The sequence below is a fragment of the Grus americana genome, chromosome Z, assembly GCF_028858705.1.
Source record: "Grus americana isolate bGruAme1 chromosome Z, bGruAme1.mat, whole genome shotgun sequence".
In the NCBI taxonomy this organism is placed as follows: Eukaryota; Metazoa; Chordata; class Aves; order Gruiformes; family Gruidae; genus Grus; species Grus americana.
This window is the reverse complement of record NC_072891.1, coordinates 86,096,187-86,109,917: the sequence shown is the minus strand read 5'-3', so window position 1 is coordinate 86,109,917 and position 13,731 is coordinate 86,096,187. Positions and strand designations below refer to the sequence as shown.

The 13,731-nt window shown below is 38.4% G+C and overlaps 1 protein-coding gene across 2 annotated transcripts in view; it reads left to right on the top strand.

Annotated features, from left to right (window-relative positions):
* MCTP1 (multiple C2 and transmembrane domain containing 1) overlaps window positions 1–13,731 on the top strand; it is a 283,726-nt gene that overhangs the window by 161,894 nt on the left and 108,101 nt on the right. For both annotated transcript variants that reach the window (XM_054810646.1, XM_054810645.1), the window contains 2 exons: window positions 6,340–6,526; window positions 11,463–11,556. In XM_054810646.1, coding sequence (XP_054666621.1) covers window positions 6,340–6,526; window positions 11,463–11,556 — 281 coding nt within the window. The remainder of the gene's footprint in view (window positions 1–6,339; window positions 6,527–11,462; window positions 11,557–13,731) is intronic.

Here is a 13,731-nt window from a genome sequence, read left to right as displayed (position 1 = left end):
TTTTTTTTTCACATAGTGGCTTGAAAATTTCTGCATGTTGAAGTACCTTTGGAAGGAAGTGTTATTTTCAAAGTTTAAACCTAATGGTTAATATGCTATCGTGATTCGAGTTTGGAATTGTGTGCACATTGCACAGCAATTCTGTGCAAATACGGACAAGCACACGACCAACAGCTTGTGTGTGTAATACTTTGTTGATTATACACGATGACTAAAGTTAAATTATTGCAGATGCATTTCTCTGTGTAAAATGAAGGCTTTGCCCAAAGCATTAAAATCTAGAAGTGCTTCTGGCAAGCCGGCCCTTGACAAATCCTGAGATGTGCTGAGCCATCTCCATTTCTGATCGTTGACAAAGGGAGTTAGATGTAAATGCTGCATCTCAAAATTTGGCCTTCAGATGTTCCACGCCTTGTTTATTACTCTCTCTGCACTTTTTAACTTCTATTAATTAATGCAGAGGCACTGCTGTTGTGCTAGAAAGACAAAGAGGTTCAGTTTTGGCTCACAAATCTTCAGTAGCTTTCTCCTACCAGATATTGTATTGCTCTTATGGCCAGTTGTTATTGTCACATACTGTTGCAAATTTGATAGTACTCCCCAATGTATTTTGAAACACAGAGTGCTGCACACAAGCTGGATTATGTGCATGGATCCTTCTTCTAACCCTCTGTCTCCTGCCCATGGAAATGTACTCCGCTACATAAAGTAAGAGTGGCAAAATAAGAGGAAAGGAGAAGGAAAAGTGGCATGGCTGCCGAGATATGAGGAGCAAGTGTAAAAAGTGATGAAGGGTGTAGATGGGGGCTTGTGGGGATTTCTGTAAGGCGCAGATTGAAAGTTCTTGCAAATTTGCTTGGACCAACTAGTGAGCAGAGAACCAGGTAGGAAGACATCATGTTCATCAAAGCAATAGACTGGTTTAGTAGAGGAAAGTGTTAATTTTGCTGCAAAGAAATTGCACTGGTGACAGCACTAACAGTGCGTGTCTGTAGTGTGTGGCTGTGCCATGGGGACAACGTAGGAAATAGCACATCGTAAAACATCTGCAAGTACTTTCTTCTGTCTATGCAATTTCAAAAGTAAATCTGTAGTTTTATTGTGAAGAGGTATGCTTAGGAAAATGTTAATCGTTCGTTTCGAAATCCATCAAGAGGATTTTGTGGCATGGACCATATTTCTTTTAGCAAGCAATAAACACTTGTCTGTATTCAGGTATTGCTCAGTGACCGGCGAGATCGTCCTGTATTTCATGTAGCTGTCATATTTCCGTTACCAAGACTGACTTACCCCAAACTGCAGGGCTCATTCCTGCTTTCCGCGCGTTGCTGCCTGGCACCTGGCAGCACCGTTTCCCAGGTCCTGCTGGGCTCTGCGGCGAGGCAGTGTGCTCCCAGCTTCCCGGGAATCCTCTCCAGCTTCCTGAGCTCAGGACCGCTCTCCCCGTCAGTCAGTGCCCTACTTAGCTGAGTTACAGTCTCCAGCTCCTTGGGGAGCTTTCCCGGTTTTCACTACATCACCTCTATCCACCACCCATCACAAGCATCGTGTGGGGTCTGACATTTTATTTCTTTCTCATTATTACACTTAAAAATGCCGCGCTCTGGTTTTTCCAAGAACTTCACGTTACTGCAGTCCTGTCTTTCTGAGGCGTGTCGTTTTCTGTCGGTGCTTTGCAGAATTTCCCCTCTCCGTTTGTTTCTTGGTTTTACTGGAACATTGTACTCTGCTGATAAAGGATACGGAGTCTCACAAATTGTAGCAGTTCATGCCTCGCTGCTTCTGATGTGTGTCCAGCTCAGTTCTAATTGCAGAATCGCACAGTTTCCTCTCCTTGGCATCCTTTGGAGCAGCATAGACCTGGATCACAGTGGAGTTAAAAGGCTGTCTTCCTGAACAAGTCATGATGATAATTAAGTTGCCTGGGTTGTAGCCAAGTGGTGCTTTTCTATCCCTATCACTTAGGATTGTGCCAATTCCTCTTTTATGCTTTATTTTGTCATGTGAGAAAATGATCTCGCTATCTGCTGTCTCTCCCTTGCCTGGCCACCTGGCTTTTAAGAGGCCTTCTATGTCATGTCGCTACCTTTGTAATTCATTCATTAGCAAGGATATTTCACCAGGGTGCCAACGCGGTCTTACATTCCGGGTTCTGTTAGAACTAGAGAGGGGAGGTGATTTTTACCTCTTAGACATGCTGATAATAAAATACTACATATAGTTCTGGCTTCGGCACTTTAAAAAGGATGCAGGAGAATTTCACTGCATCAGAAAAGTTACAAAAAGTCATTTGAGGGCTGTAGGAGATGTGTTCCAAGGAAATGTATAGGGAGCTGAAGGTGTTTAGCATATCAAAAGGAAGATCAAGAAGAGATATGATTATGGTATATCAGTACCTTCACTAGAAGAAAATACGAGGCACTAAAGGCTTTTTCAACTGAGTAAAGAAAGGCATAAAAAGAACCAAAGGCCAGATATATTCAAATTAAAAATAAATCAGAAATGTATTTCTAACAGTTCGGGCGATTAACACACTGAACACAGTTTCAGAGAAGTGGCGGATTCCCCTTGAATCTTCAAGTCTCCCTCCGTGGGAGCTGTACCCTGTTTCGGTAGCGACTTCTCTGTGATACTTTGGCACACGAGCTTGCGGCACTTGCCTGGTTTTTCTCCCTTCTGATCTCTCAACGCCTGAAAATCCGGATCCACCCGCTGCCTGATAACGTTCACGCGCAGAGCTGGTGTGGGGGGACAAGCCTCCACGACTCTTCCTGAGGGGCAGCCGGCCAGGTATCGCCCCCGGGCCCCTGCACGCCGCTTCCGACGCTGCCACAGGCGTGCATCCAAGGGACTCTGCAGCACGGAGTGCCGGGGTCATGCAAAATACTCAAAGTGCCCATGAAGCTAAAATTCCCTGGAATGTGATTTAAAGCCATGCTTGAAAACCTGTCTATGGAGTTAATGGCTATTTTTGCCATAATTCTTCAGACTGACCTCCTCACGGGTGGAGAACTCTCTTTTTTTTCAGCAGCAGCATCTAAATAGTAATCATATGAGAAACTGTATTGTCCAAAATTACTATGATCTCCTGATTTTGATGTGACAGCTGCTGGTCATGTGCAACTTGTGGCCTTCTTGAAATGGCTGTAATTTTTCATGGTCCTCAATTTGAGAATGCAAGACAAAAATTTCTACCAACACAATGCTCATTCTGCACCACTTTCTGGTAGCATTCAAGTTCACCTTCATCCTCAAAGCATCTTTGTTCTCCATGGAAACAGTTGTGGGTATCAGATGTCTTTTAAGAGAACATCTTAACTGATGTAAAAGTCAGCACTGCTAAAGCTTTAAAGCTTGGAATACTTGTATATGCTCTCAGTAAAATATAAAGGTAGATTGTCAACTTCAACTTTCCAAAGCTATTTACCTTTACAAGTATTTTGTTAACTTCAGTGCTGGTAGGGAAATCTAATCCTAAAAGGAGTAGTTTTGTGGGTTTCCTACTGGTGTCTGTAAAGGTTATTCTAGAATAGGCTTAGTGCTTAGGTAATGCCTTGATAAAACCAGGCTTTTTCACTGTTTTGTCCCCACACAAAGATCTGGTGACGGCAAAGCAGATCTAACAAAAACCAGTTTAATTGTTTTTGCAGGAATATTTGATGTGAGAGCACACAAAGTTGATTTTTTTTTTTTCCATGATAAAACTCAACTAGTAATGGGAAAAAAAAAATCGCAGTTTTTCTCATAGCGTCTGTAAACTGGCAAGTCTCACAAGCGTGCGTCCCGCCGACGCACTCGCCCGACGCTGAACGCTGCTGGAGCCTCGGCACCTTAGAGTCAGACACAGGCCAGCCACATCTCCTGCGAGCCCGGAGCAGGGCACCTGGCATGGGGAGAGGAGGCGGCGTTCACCTGGCTGCGTACGCACGGAGATGCTCTGAACTTAGATTTCTGTAAAGCGCGGCTGTGACGTTCCTTCATGGAATAAGCCTAGGTTATGGTCTGAGGGCCCTTCAGAGGATATTTTTCCTGTAAGATGGTTAGGGCTTTCACTGGAAAGAGCTTCCAGATCACTCCCCAGCCTTCGTGTGACTTTAGGAAATCACAGCCTGGTGATGGGCTGTTCATGGAGATCTGTGGAGCAGACAATAGAGACATATTTCTCAGGTAGCCTGTTCTAGATGTGGTGCTATTAGGAATATTTTATAGCTGTAGGAAAGGTGCAGGGGCAAAATCAAATTGTCGGTTGCTTTTAGCCTAAATAAAAAGCAGCATGGACTACTAAAGTTCCAAAAGTGCTGTAGCATCAAGAACTAGAGAACTTGGAGCTCGTATCTCTGGTGTACACCCTCTAATTTTGCAGTCATTGCAGGGTTTTTTTTGTTCCAGCGGGGGTAGCTTTTGTTCCCTGTTTTTGAGTGAATGACACATTATTTCCACATTGCTTGTATCATAATGACTTCACGATTCTTTTACTGACTTTAAGATTAGACTGGTTCTTTGACTGATTATTGGTTAAAGTTGCAATATTGTTGCAGAGATGTATTTTTGAGGGATAACTGTTTTGAAATAAACTATCAAAGAATATTTAACACCAGGGGCATCTTATTCTACTCCAGCTTTGAATGCTTGATTAAAATATTTCTTATCTTAAGGAGGGCTTTATACTCCTTACTGCAGCCTAAATAAAAATTTGACAGCCTGTGTACATGTACAAAACTTGTATTGACCATCAGCCTGCACTGACAGCAACACTTTTAGTTTTTCCTTACTGTTGTTCATTTCATTTCTCACTCCTTATCATCCGAAGAGTTCAAAATAAAAGGTAAACATTAAGCTCAGAATGCTATGTCAGTTAGAAATTTTTTTTCATTGTAAAATAATTGAACCTTGTTACTGTCTGAGCTTTGCAGTAGTTTAATTTTGACAGCTGCATAACGGACAGTAAATGTTTTAAAAAAAAATTAAAAGGAAATTTTCCTGTAGCAAATCTAATCTGCCTGTGATAGCACAGCGCCCATTTTATGAGGCCGCATTTATTCTCATAATTGGCTATTTCCTGTCCTTAAATGCCTATTTATTCATGTCTGCCACCTTTTTCCCAGTTTATTGGCCCTGCGGTCACCACATTATCTTTCTCTTCAAAATCAATTGACATTTTATTAAAAGAGTTTGCTAGATGTTCAGTTTAGTGAGAGTGGCGTATAGAACATGTGCTTGTCACATTAAATAATCGCTGTTAGAGTATTCAGTGGCTTAACTATATATAGAATATATTAATTTACTTTATTTCAATATTGCTGTTGTTTTTATTTAGTGTAATGAATGAGCAAAACATTACTGGGGGATGCTATAAGTAGAAGTATTCCAAAGAGTGCTTTTTCACAGAAATTCCTGTGCAGTGCAAGCTGGCATTACATTTGACACAGGCGCTGAATTTCTAGACATGCTCAGAGGTGCAATCTAGGAAAAGTTAAAACTTGTGAATTGTACAAATTAAAACATTAAAACTTCTAAGCTGTGCACAGACTAATGACTAACCCTAAGGTATTCCTGTTTTAATTAAAAGCTTATGGTCAGCTCTTTGTTAGCAGCGATACTGTTTCTCCTTCCGCTCTCTACCTTTTATTTTTGAAGACATTGCAAAGCTATTTCTGCTGGCTGGCACGTATGGAGCCATTCTTCATTAGCTCAGTGTATGGTACAGCCAGGGTCATTCAGAAAGGGATCAAGCAGGCTGGATTGGCTTCAGCCACTCTGCACAGCTATAAGCAGTCCCTGCTCATTACAACATGAGACATCTTATTATATAGGGGGTTGTGGCATCAGATTTTATCCTGGATGCCTGCATGAAGCTTTGACCCTGAGCCACGCACAGCTTACTGCAAGAGAGCTGAGCTTTTTGGGTGGTGCTCGAGTCATGTTTTTTCTATGCTCAGTCATGTTAACTCCATCACAATTAAGTCCACACAGATTTTTACTTTTTTTTTTAAGAGAGGATCTTTACTGTTGTTAGATGAATGGTATCAGAAACATTCACATCAAAATGGATTTTTAAAATTCTCTTTGACTGTATTTGAGTAAGGCATATTAGCTAACCTTGTTTGTTGTGTCTGTATGTTCTGTTTAATATTTATTGTTCACATGCATAACAGGTTTTAGCTTTAAAAAAAAAATTCAAGCAAGTGGCATGGGTTGAAGTTGAAGAGAAATCCTTCCAGCACCTGGGAAGGAATTTCTACTGATTTATTTTTTTTGTGCAGCTGACTGCAAGTAAGCCAATGTGCTCTTATTTGATGTGAAGAAAACCACATGCTGATGGAAAATGTTTGTTTCTAGGTGCCAGGTTGACCTGTCAACCCTGAGTAAAGAGCAAACCCACAAGCTGGAGATGCCGCTGGAGGATGGAGAGGGATGCCTGGTGTTGCTGGTGACTCTCACAGCCTCAGCTGCAGTCACTATCTCGGACCTCTCCATCAACTCCCTGGAGGACCAGAAGGAGCGAGAGGAGATACTGAAGAGATATGTAGGGAGTTCTTCTCTTTTGCCCTTTGTTTGCAAAATGTGTGCTTATATAAATAATAAGTATCGAGGGTGGAGAATCTAAATATACCCGTTATATCCTAAGCACGTTCAGCCAACGACAGTCATTTAAATAGTTACGAATGTTATCATGGCTGGTACAGGTAACATCAAGAAGGCTATAAATCCTCTTTATACAACAAAGTATTTTTTACCTAGTAATTCAGCTATTTGATATGATCATGTGACATAAAGAAGTTAATTTTACTGCCATGCAGATAATTTTTACCAAGCATAAAATAACTAAGGGGTCACTGAGTGGCTGTACAGTTTCTAGTGAGTGTTTATGCCAAATGGTTTGAGGTGCCAGTAGGTTTCGGCTTTTTTTTTTAGCGTCTACTAAAGGGCAAGAAAACGTACTTTTTGTCTGCACATTAGAGGCTGGAGCAGTATTTTGTATCATCAAAAAACTATTTTAAACAATATTTCCATTTGGAAATATTCTGAAGCAAATTATTTTCATTTCCCAGCATCCTCACATTACACAGAATCTGTGTAGTTTTGTCAAAGCAACAGAGAGGGGAGCTCTTACTCCAGTATTTGCTAATACCTAAATCACTAAAAGTAACTGTCTCACTACACACAGAGAAAGAAAAAAAAAAAGAAAAAGCTATTTCCACTTAAAATTACAAAGCTTTTATTGTACAATGCTGCCAGGTGTTTAGAAAGGCTTCTCTAGACACTCAGCCATTAAACCAAGCTCTGACTAACAAAGAGCCGCTTAATTTTTTTTTAGGTTTTAAAATATTCCTATTCCATGACTGACATCCTTTCAATAACTGAATTTAATAAAGATGTACCTTATCAGGCTGTGCAGATAACATGAAGTGCTAGTACTAATGCTGTACAATATTCTTCAAACAGATTAGCAGGATGTGCGCTTCAGCAAATTTATTCTGGCTATCTCCACTGAATCAGCTGTCTGCTAATGCTTGTACAACTCATACACCAATAGTGTTATCATAAACACAGTTTAATAGAGGTGACTTAGTGAGGCTAAACATAATACTCCTAAACCAACTGAGAGCTAAGGTATTGTGCACCATCTTTGAAAAATAATTACAATTAAGAGAGTTATTGCACATTTTGGAATCCACCAAGACAGCCTGTGGTTGTCAGAATAGATCTTTATAAATATAATAAATTTGTGATGGATCCATTTTTGTGGTGACGTACTTCTTGCAGCCAAGTGCAACAATACCGTATTTCTGTGGATTATTGTGTGTGATGATATGGCAGTCAAGTGATACTGATGGTTTTGATAATTTAGTAGCAGTACAGAAACATGTTACAACTGTGTATTATTAATCGGTTTTCCTAAATTCTCAATTTTTTTGTCCCCAGTGTAAAGCATAATTATGTGGTGTAAGATTGATCTATTTATTTCTGTTTCTTACGTATTCATGGATATATGTCTTTCCTTATATTGCTGTATGCATTTGAAAACATTTTATTTTTGGAAGATGTTTATATTGCAGGGGCATGAATTTCTTATTATTTGTTTTTGAAAACTGTAGCATCGATATACCTTTTTCATAAATTTTATTGGTTTTATTAAAATGACCATTGGACAGCAGAAGAAAGAAATGACAAGGATGAACCAAATTCATATAGTTTATTTTGTATATGTTTGATTTGTCTTTGGTATTCATATCTCTACTTCAGAACCGATACAAAGAAAGAGTATGCAGTTAGCAAGATGTACTGTTCCCCATCGAGCGGCTGTATTTTGGGGTTTATTTTTTGTCCTCTTAAAAAATCTAGCTTCCATTTGAGAAATGTATTTTGCACCCTTTCTGCAGCCAAAATCAGTTAATGAGCTGACCTTGCCATCAGATCAAATAGCCTTGGAAAATGACTCTATTACTGTCATTTAACCATTTGTAGCTGAACATCAGAGCCTTACAAATTAAACAGGCATTACTGTTTGAACCATTATTTTACCACAATTGTCTGAAAAGATTAATTCCTTTTGGGGTGAGGAGGGGGGCGCATTAATGGGTACAGACCAAGAGAGATTGTATGACCTTTTCAGAACGGGTGTGCTGAACCCACGGTCCCCCTTGTCACAGTTTAAAAACCAGAGGAGCTAGTTTAGAGAAGAAGTTGTTAGCATTCCATTTTTATTATGACATTTCACAGTCATCCGATTTAATGTCCCTTGACCAGATTGTCCACCGTGAGACGATGGGCTTGAAATGTTATTTAGAGCATTGATAAAAGGTGAGCAGTTCTAAGATGACAGCAAGTCATAAGGCTGGTGGTGTGACATTAATTTTCTCCATAACAGAGATGGAATAAGACGTCATGGTGACAAGCTGTCAATCAGTACTGGCCCCTCAGTGTATCTCGATGCCATAGGATGGGGTATTGCTTCTCCCATAATAGAGCTGAACTGAGATGCTCTCCCTGACAGCTGCTGCAGCCATACAGAAAATATATTATACAGCCTTTCATTAAAAAAATAAAGAGGACTCATCTCCAGAGCATTTCAATCTTTTCCCATCTATTGAGGGCTGAAAAGATTCACAGCAAATCACAGATTCCTCTGCTATGGAAATTTCAGGCTTCAGAAACCATGCGGGTTTTGAGGCCTTCAACAATAATCATAAATAAGAAGACAGAATATCATCTGATAAATCATTACTTAAAGTTATGTATTTAAAGTAATGCATTAAAGCCATTTGCTTCTCCCAGAGCCTGTGCCGTGGCATTGTATACATTTTCAGCAGTCTCCACAGTCCCCATGTGCAGCAAACAAACCCAAGCCAGCTGACTTGCTGGAACTAAAAGTTCAAAAACAATTATTCCTCAGGATGCTAACAAAGGTAGCAATGTGAAATACAGCACTGGTGTCTTTTTGCAGAACAAGCTTACCAGGATGAAATTTGGAGAAAGGGGACTGCACGGCATTGCGGGGAGGGGGGCAGCCGCTTGGCTTGCTCTGTGTTTGCTTTTTGCTTTGTTTTCTTTCTGCAGCTTGGTCATGGGGAAACTTGGGTGAAACGCGGAAACATTTTCGTTAATCCTTTCACTTTCATCATGGCATTAGAGTAGAATTATCTCTGTTGTGGTACCAGTTCTGATAAGAAGCTTCCAAACCTTGATCGTTACTGTAATAAACGAGGGATGGTGCCAACACGCTTTTGAATTATCACAGTGCTATCTGTAACAGCGTCTCTGCCACCCTCAGCTTGTAAGCACATAAGCAGGGGCTTGGGCATGCACTGAGTAAAGTTGACCATCAGCATTTTTAAGCTGTATTTCTGATGATATAACAAATGATAAAAATGTATTAACCATTATCCTGTGATAACATACATGCATGTATTCCTATGTATGTAGCGTGTGGGGTACCACCCTTAACCAGATTCCTTGGTTCAGCCTGCCAAGGTCAAACCTTCACTGTAAACAGTAAATGGTCAGTTGGGGCTTGTGAAATTGATATCAGAGTGTGATTTAACGGTTATATTGTCTTATTAATAAAAAGACAGGGATGCATATTGTATGTCTAACATTTTAATGGATAGGTTATCTATGCATAAACATACTGCAGTTTTTGCAAGCTGACATTTAATATTTCATTCACCTGTGGTTTTCTGAACAGTGATGTTATTTATTCTGGTTTTCCATAACAGTCGATTTTGCCTTCATAATAAATTAAAGAATTGTTGACTTGGTGTTTTACCTGACGTTTCCGTTTTCTAGAAATCTGGACGTTATCATAAGCAGTGGAAAAGGTTTCACCTGCACTGCATTAAAATTTTAGAAAGGGCCACAGGCATTAAATGCATTAGTCCAGATTTTAAACTAGTTCAAAATAAAGGTACGTGCTAGTGTTTATAAACAAGACTTGCAAAAACAACCTAAAATTAGGCCACATATATATATGATTTAAAATGGATTTGAAAATCTGATTTTAGTCTCCGGTTTTGGAGGTTTTCCCCTAGGTTATCTAAAAACTGAATGATAATGCCAGGTTTGTTATTAATTGATTGCAGATTCAAAGCTGCATTCGATGTGCTATCATTTGAAATTCTGCAACTTTTAAATTATATTCAAAGTTGGAGCTTGAGAATTTTAGCATATGACACCTAACTGGTAGAATACTCCCAGTTTGTTACTTTCAGTTATTTGAAAAAAGAGCAGCAACAGAACACACTTTCCAAGCAGCTTTCTAAAACATATGTTGGATGAATAGATTCAAGTGTTATTCCGGTCTTTAATTTTTTCATCCTCTTTTTAATATATGTAGGTGTTGCAGCAATTTATGTTAAAAAAAAAAAGATTTATAGTAAGAGCTTTCTGCCGTGAAATTGGAACCATCTTTTAATTCTTTTTTTTAATCTTTTTTGCACTTGATTATTATGAAAGTTATTGTTGTAATACTCTTTAGATTGTTATTTGCAAGCTGTATGCAAGCTTATATATGCATATATGCTATATGCAAGTTTGCATGTAATGGTCAGCTACAACAAAAGCAATATTGGCCCAAAGTCACTGTTCAAAACATTATTGGAGCCATCAAAGGGGAAATGTGAACACAGATCTCACAAAAGTATTCCGTGTTTTATTGTTTGTGTTAATTTTGTTAATACACTGATATAATTTAAAATTTTGATGGATGATTGTTCATGTACTATTAGGGAATTAACAGTTGAGTTAGTGTTATATTTAATCATGCATGTTCGAATTTATCCTTTGAATTTTCATTGGTAAGTTAAAGTTGCAAAATACTGAAAAAAACGCTAACAACTGTACATTCTTCAGAAAATAATATTTAAAAGTATGAGTGTGTTAGAATTACACTAACTTACTAATATTGCTTTTGGTTTGTCTTTTTTGCAATCCAGAATTATTTTTCTTTTTATTATTTTCAGAGTCCAATGATGATGTTCCGTAATATGAAGGATGTGGGATTTCTTCAGGTGAAGGTCATCAGGGCAGAAGCATTGATGGCAGCTGATGTCACAGGCAAGGATTCATTTAGTTTCTGTGACAGTAAATACTGTAAAGAGACTGGGCCTTTTCAGAAGTGAAAAAAAATACATTTGAAACAGAAGTTTATCTAAAGATTATTGTCTGCGCAGTCTCACCTTCTGCTCATTAAGGAAAAAATCCACAGAGAAACAAACACACAAAACTTCTGTAAGCAAAGCAGGAAGTCCTCATGCTAACAGAGCCCTGTCTAGATTATTTCTCAGAAGGGTGAAGTATAATTTTTTCTCCATCAGAGGTCCTGGAAAAAATTTGTAGAAAAGACTTCTTTTTCTAATAGATAAAAATATACAAAATTATCCAAGTTAAAGCTGAATTCCAAAGGACAAGGCAAATGAAAGGCACTAGATTTAGATACGATTTTAAAGTTGTTGCCAAAAGAACTGCTTGATATCTGCCAGATATTTAGCAAGGCTGCTGTTGGTTTCAGACATTTCAAATACATGCAGTTTCCTTTAACTACTACTTACCTGTTTAAGAAAGGAAATAAGAAAATCTTTTTTTTTTCTTTTCTATTTTATGTGATATAAGTTGAGTGGATAATGTAACCTTTTGCTTTTCAAAATAAAAAGTATTTCAGCCACACTGACCACATCTCTCCAGAACTGTCCAAGTTATCTCCTGTAAGTACAATCACCTTCATGCTGCACAAGTTGAATGCAGCAAAATGAAAATAACCATGTCTGCTTTAAAAAAAAAAAAAAAAAAAAAGGAAACTATACTAATCTAGCTGGTTTAACTGAAATTTGGACATAAATATTCTGTTCCAGGAGCAGATGTAGATATGCAGCAACATACTCACTTTTTAATAGTTTTGTCAATTAGCTCGAGTAACAATATTTACATTTTTTTTCCTCTGACAAGGTAACAGAGCAAACATTTTATTGCTGAAACTGATCATCCAGTTTGTGGCACACAAAATAACAGCTTCTATTTTCGGGAAGGTTGGAGAAATGCTTCTAAAGATTCCTCACTCTGCTTTGACCTTATAATCCAATGTGGTCTGAACAGAGAGAGAGATTAAGTTATTCAGGGGCAAATGGGATAATTCAGTCCCTGACCTCGTTCAGTCTTCGACTTTTCCAGATCAACATGTCATTTGTGCTGGTTGAACAAATTTTTTGGAAATACATTTGATTCCATTAAAGATGTACAGAGCTACCAAAAATTTGCAGACATTGCATTTAGAACGACAGGCAGGAAGACTGGGAAGAGCACTCAATACCTTCCCGTGTCTCGCATATTTTGTTCATTAGCAAGAAAAAACATTTACATGGCAGATATGTTTTGTAAGATGGCTGTACATTCCAGACATTACAGATATCATTGTATATTTTGGACAAAAATACCTGGCATTTTATAAAGAGGACAAAGGGACTTTATTAACTACTGTAGTAATTTGTAGCTGGTTTTAGTAACTTGTGAGTATGTGGAGATCATTCATTTTAGATTAAACTTTGATTAGTAATACTTAGAAATAAATCAAAGTAGTTATTTGGTGTTCATCCATAAATCATGTTTGTAAAAATTGTATAAAACTCAACCTGCCACCTTTATTCAACTGAGCAATACTTATTAGTCAGTGTGGAGAGCGCTGTCATCAACGGTGTAACTTACATGACTAAGGATTGCTTGTGTGAGTAAAAGCTAAGGACTAGTTTGCTCTTCTTACTATATTGTTTCTTTAGAGTTAATCTTTTGCCCTCTCCTGGGTCTGAAAAGTAGCTGAAACACCTGTATGGTACCTGTGTGGTTTGCTCTGTTTCCTGCCTGCTGAACATATCCCATTTCACTTTCAGAAGTCTTTCCATGTGAAGTAATAAATCAAAATTTATTAGTTTGGGCTGAATGGATTTTAAAAATCCTTAATATTCCATCATTAAGCATAAGCACAGACGGAAAAAGATATCTGTAATCTTTTAAGTAGTCATCAATCTTACTACAGTTGCAAGGATTTTTTTTTTTCATTTCAAAATGTGAAATTTTTCTTTTGTTACCACACATTCATTGAGCAGCATTGTAACTCTGTGTGAATAAAGAGCAATTGAAACTCGCGTTGAATGAATGAGTAAAAAGCACAAATTACTTTTTAATGAAACCCTCAATTCTTCTCCGTTCCACAGAAAGCCCATAGCCTTGTTCAGCTGAATG